Source organism: Octopus bimaculoides, chromosome 30 (assembly GCF_046866305.1).
Source record: "Octopus bimaculoides isolate indiv1 chromosome 30, ASM4686630v1, whole genome shotgun sequence".
NCBI lineage: Eukaryota > Metazoa > Mollusca > Cephalopoda > Octopoda > Octopodidae > Octopus > Octopus bimaculoides.
This window is the reverse complement of record NC_142957.1, coordinates 8,044,586-8,050,585: the sequence shown is the minus strand read 5'-3', so window position 1 is coordinate 8,050,585 and position 6,000 is coordinate 8,044,586. Positions and strand designations below refer to the sequence as shown.

The 6,000-nt window shown below is 40.9% G+C and overlaps 2 protein-coding genes across 3 annotated transcripts in view; one reads left to right on the top strand and one right to left on the bottom strand.

Moving 5' to 3' along the window:
- Nucleotides 1-6,000, bottom strand: part of LOC106882704 (nose resistant to fluoxetine protein 6) — a 58,257-nt gene that overhangs the window by 26,634 nt on the left and 25,623 nt on the right. Inside the window, exon 1 of one of the 2 annotated variants that reach the window (XM_089345808.1) lies at nt 4,583-5,617. The exons of the other annotated variant lie outside the window; for it this stretch is intronic. Coding sequence (XP_089201934.1) covers nt 4,583-4,922 — 340 coding nt within the window. The 5' untranslated portion in view covers nt 4,923-5,617. Of the gene's footprint in view, nt 1-4,582; nt 5,618-6,000 lie in introns of those variants that run through there. 2 annotated transcript variants of the gene reach the window in all.
- The window catches only part of LOC106871794 (uncharacterized), a 39,559-nt gene that overhangs the window by 19,608 nt on the left and 13,951 nt on the right, over nt 1-6,000 (top strand). The gene's annotated exons all lie outside the window — the stretch shown is intronic.

Sequence of the window (6,000 nt, the reverse complement as noted above, 5' to 3'; positions counted from 1 at the left end):
CATCGGTTGTCAAGTGATGTTGGGGGGGGGGGGACAAACACATACACACACACACATATATATACATATATACGACGGGCTTCTTTCAGTTTCCGTCTACCAAATCCACTCTCAAGGCTTTGGTCAGCCCAGGGCTATAGTAGAAGACACTTGCCCAATATATATATATAAATACTAGCGATAAAACATGTTAACTGTATATTAATTATAAGCTAAAAGCTATATTATCAGTTGTGAACTTACCGGTGCTATTATATACAAGCTAATATAATTTCCTTGGGTACATAATTAGGAAGTCTACTTACATAAAGGCCTTTATAAAAATGATAACGTGATCAGTCGGGTAGAACACCATGGAAAGGAATGAATAGTTTAATCACTAAAACCATGGTAAAATATATAGATACCATATTATCAACAATAGAAAGGGAAGATTACATAGAATTAGTTTAATATTCTATATTCACCAATGGAATACTGGGGCGATAGTAGAGGCGCAATGGCCCAGTGATTAGGACAATTTAACCCATTACCTCCCATAATTCTATTAACTGGAATTTTTTTTTTTTTTATGAACCTTTGATTTCTAGCATAAAACAGCCTTAGAAACACGCTGGAATGATCAAAATAACATTTCAAAATAACATTTTAAATAGAAATAAGCGAGATATTGGGTGAAAAATTAGCAAACCTCATTTGAATATCAGAGAAATATACCTAGTAGATGTGGAGGCGCAATGGCCCAGTGGTTAGGGCAGCGGACTCGCGGTTATAGGTTTCGATTCCCAGACCGGGCGTTGTGAGTGTTTATTGAGCAAAAACACCTAAAAGCTCCACGAGGCTCCGGCAGGGAATGGTGGCGAACCCTGCTGTACTCTTCCACCACAACTTTCTCTCACTCTCTTTCTTCCTGTTTTCTGTTGTGCCTGTAATTCAAAAGGTCAGCCTTGTCACACTGTGTCACGCTGAATATCCCCCAAGAACTACGTTAAGGGTACACGTGTCTGTGGAGTGCTCAGGTTATGAGAGGTAATGGTGCCAAGAAGACCCAAAGGTGTCAGGTAACGCTGAGTAAGTGCTATGGACAGACTACAGTAAAGCTCCAGGTTCAGTGATTATGCGAATGAGGAGTCCATTGTAGGTCATATATTAGCATGCTTATATATATATATATATATATAAAACATATATATATAAGAAATTAACAGTATGAGATAAAAATCCAAGGTGGTGAAAGATTTCAGAACATTTATAAAGAGAAGGTGGTCTTACAGCTGTTTCCAGGATATTTTATATATCCCTTCATCAGAGACGGTGTGAGAAAATGGTTAAGCAATAGTTATTCTAGAGAAGATATGAAATAGAGAGTGAAGTGGAGGAATGAAAACAGATGTGAGATATGCAGGGACATTGTATCTGCACTTCCATTATTTAAGCAGAATGGTATATTATCATTGTTTAACGTCCGCTTTCCATGCTAGCATGGGTTGGACAAGCTAGCACGTATACTGCAGGTACAATATCTTGGAGGAAATGGAAGAAAAACAGAAGTCGTGATGGTACACTCTACAATATTCTGGCCATATTTTCAGAGCTGAGAAGCTTGGTGGTCATACCTTTGTGTGTTCAGTGGAAAGAAAATGAGCTGATAGGCAATAAAGTCTGAAATAGAGTGTTGACATCAAGGACCAGACAGGGAGTGGGAACCTGGTACAATGGACAGGTGAGGAATAGGGGTGGTCTGTGAGATCACCCCTGGTTCTGGTCCTCACGCATTTTAAATAGAGATGGGTATGTTTGTTTATCGATGAATAGGTAGGTGGTAGGTAGATCGACAGATAGATAGTTAGAGAGAGAGAGGGGGGAAGAGAAAGAGAGATGGTAGTGAGATATAGACAGATAGAGACAAGTAGATAGCTAGATAAAGAAAGTAATAGATTATTTACATTATTTACATTTGACGGATATTTGTCTTCAAATGAACCATAACCTTGGACCCTGCCATAAGATTATCTGGAGTTCTTCACTAATCTAAACAATATCGTTAACCTGGCGTGCCAACAGAGAGCTAATCCCTTGTTATTTGTTATGTATGTATGTATGTATGTATGTAGGTAGGTTGGTACACGTAGAAATAGTGTAATAGATAGACACATAGACAGATAGATAGGTACACGTAGAAATAGACAGACATAGATACAAACAAGTATAGATGAACAGACAGACAGATAGATAGATACATGTAGGGATAGATAGAGAGATAAACAGCTAGATAGATAGATAGATAGATAGATAGATAGATAGATAGATAGATAGAGAGAGAGCAAGCACTCATGCATGTAAATGTGTGAAAGCTAAGTTGTTTTGAAATATTGTAAACAAATTGTTCTGAGTGGTAATATCGGTCAGAATGAATAACGAGGTAGAAATGAGATATCCGAAAGAAAGCAGGGAAAACAGCTGTTTATCGGAAGCAAGAGATGGGGGTGCGCTGGTATTGAGATATGATAATGATTAGGATGGTGGGCGGTGGGGCTCAAGTAATTGAGGTGGGAAGGAAAGTAGAGTTAGAAATGGTAAGAAATAAGCGAAAGTTGATGCCAAAAATGTCATAGTCGCATGAGTGGCTGTGTGGTAAGTAGCTTTCTTACCAACCACATGGTTCCGGGTTCAGTCCCACTGCGTGGCACCTTGGGCAAGTGTCTTCTACTACAGCCTCGGGCCGACCAAAGCCTTGTGAGTGGATTTGGTAGACGAAAACTGAAAGAAGCCCGTCGTATATATGTATATATATATATATATGTGTGTGTGTGTGTGTGTATATATATATATATATATATATATATATATATATATATATACATATATAAATATGTATGTGTGTGTATATGTTTGTGTGTCTGTGTTTGTCCCCCCAACATCGCTTGACAACCGATGCTGGTGTGTTTACGTCCCCGTAACTTAGCGGTTCGGCAAAAAGAGACCGATAGAATAAGTACTAGGCTTACAAAGAATAAGTCCTAGGGTCGATTTTCTCGACAAAAGGCGGTGCTCCAGCATGGCCGCAGTCAAATGGCTGAAACAAATAAAAGAGTGAAAGAGTGATAGTATGTTTATTAACGAAATGAATGACAAGTGGTGGAAGAGTGGTTTGGACAAGACCTATCCAACCCACACTTGTGTGTGACAAGATTTCTGTTTGTCTGTCCTGGACGCCTGTCCCTCAATCTACATTTGCTCTATATAGACATATTATAGTTTTTTTGGAATCGGGATGATCTCGGGATTGGAAATCTGCCCCCGCCCCATTTGGGTTTTGAACATCCAGCATTAGGACCTAATTAAAAAAAAAAAATTGAGGCTGCTATTTCTAGCAGGTAAAGCTTAGCTGATGACAGGTGAGACAACAACAAGCAGGTGTATTAGTTTGACGTTTTTTTCTTCTTTTATTCTTTTACTTGTTTCAGTTAAATTTTGGGGATGTAAACACACCAACACCGGTTGTCAGGTAGTGGTAGTGGGGAACAAACACAGACACACACACACACACACACACACACATTATGTACGATGGGCTTCTTTCAGTTTCCGTCTACCAAATCCACCCCTAAGACTTTGATGGGCCCGAGGGTAGATCACTTAGCGAAGGTGTTACGCAGAGGGACTGAACACAGAACCTTATGGTTGGGAGGCGAGCTTCTTACCATACAGCCATATCAATACCTCTTCTCGTTCACCACGTCCGTAAATGGCTATATATAAAATATACGTGTGTGTAAACATACGCAAAAACTAAATAAACAGGTCTCCTGAATTAACAAATAAGTGGCCGAGTATTCCAGTCACATATTTTAATGGGATCAGCATAACACAGCGTGTGACAAGGCTCTACCCTAGTGAATGCACGTGACAGGGTTTCTATACAGTTTCCATTTACCCCAAATCCACGTACAAAGTCTGGGTTTTGTTGAGGCAACGGTAACAGGCATAAAGCCCCAAGACGTCACACTGCACGATCGAACCCAGGATACGGTTATCGTGAACTTTTTAACCATTCTGCCAGGCTTGCCAGCATTCACGCACGTGTTGGTATGCGTGCACACACACACACACACACACACACACACACACACACACACACACACGCGCAGAGGCATAACTATAGATGTATACTGCACACATACACACACGTGTCTGTGTGTGTATTGTTGATCCGAACAACGGAACAGCCTGCTCGTGAAATTAACGTGCAAGTGGCTGAGCACTCCACAGACACGTGTACCCTTAACGTAGTTCTCGGGGGATATTCAGCGTGACACAGTGTGACAAGGCTGACCCTTTGAATTACAGGCACAAGGAAGAAAGAGTGAGAGAAAGTTGGAGCGAAAGAGTACAGCAGGGTTCGCCACCATCCCCTGCCGGAGCCTCGTGGAGCTTTAGGTGTTTTCGCTCAATAAACACTCACAGCGCCCGGTCTGGGAATCAAAACCGCGATCCTATGACCGCGAGTCCGCTGCCCTAACCACTGGACCATTGCGTCTCCATTGTGTGTGTGTATAGGTAAAGAAAAACGTGTACTTACTCTTTAAGGCCCACATCTCTTTCTTGACGAGGGACGAGAAAACCATTCCAGTGTGGGAGCAGCATTTCGTGTTGATCCCCAAACTGGCCAATATCTCACAAATATCTATCGAAGACAGCTGCTCTGCTCTCTCTAGAAGCATCTTCGTCGGCCCGGACGCGTCGTAGCTGGGTTCGAACTCATTGTAAACCGTCTCAAGGTAACTGGCTTCTTTCGACAAAAAAGTCTTGTTTCGAATCGCGGTTAACGCCGTGGACCAGATCTTTAAATAAGGTTGGGGTTGCGGGAACTGAGAACCGACAACAGCAATAAGGGACGGTAATAGCAGAACCAGGAGCATGGTGGAGGGGGAAAACGACAGATTTCCGGGAGATTATGGTATTCCGTTGTTGATTTAAAACAAAAATTAGTTCTCAGGATAGCTGGGTTAGCTAGAGTTCCTGTTATAACCTTTAGTATCAGCTGTTAAAGGGATCGACGATAGATGAAGAAAATAAAGGGTCCAGGTGTTGTTTTTAAAGGTCCTTTATTTTTTTCCGCTCTTTGTTATAAAGAGGGTGAGTCAACTTTCATAGGTGTTATGGTTTCGTGTAGGTTTATTAAAGAGAGGTTTGGTCAGTCAGTTGATCAGGAGTCCACTCCTTGAATAGAATATACTACTCACTCCTTACCGCCAACATTCAAAATATTCGTTCGCCTCCAGAGACAAACAGGTCCGTTTAACTGTTTGACTTCTGATAGGGGTGAACTCCCTGCCACAGAGACATATGGCCTAATTATTCCTGGCCGGGGCACTTGAAAGGGCCGGAGTACGATGGTGAACAGGTCAGGTTCGAACCCTGCGTCACTGTAACTAAACAATAATTGTTCCAGCACTGCCCATCAGCAACTTTTTATATCTCTGTCGTGTTTAAAAAAACCAAAGAAGAGATAGAATGAAACGACAAGAGATTTTTCTGTGGTCGTCTTTCCTAAATTGTTTGTGCTTTCGACTATGACTTGTGGTCTTGTGGTGTTTGCTGTATGTGTGTGTGTGTGTGTTATATATATATATATATATATATATATATATTCGTGTATTTGTATTTATATATTTGTTAGTGTGTGTGTGTGTTAATAACAATAAAATTAATGAGTGTGAGAGAGTAGGGTTAATGTCAGTGACAACGTAAATTCAAGGCTGTTCTTACGTAACCATAACCTGCTCTACAACATTGTATATACACACACATTCACATGTGATAGGCCTATATCATATATACGTATGTGTGTGTGTGTGTGTGTGTGTTGTCCACTGATATTTGATAGGGAAAACAACGAGCTTGTTGTTAGTGTATGTGTGATTATACATTTGTGTGTGTTACTGTCTACGTGTGTGTGTACGGATCTGTTATCACCACCGCTCTTTATATGATCAT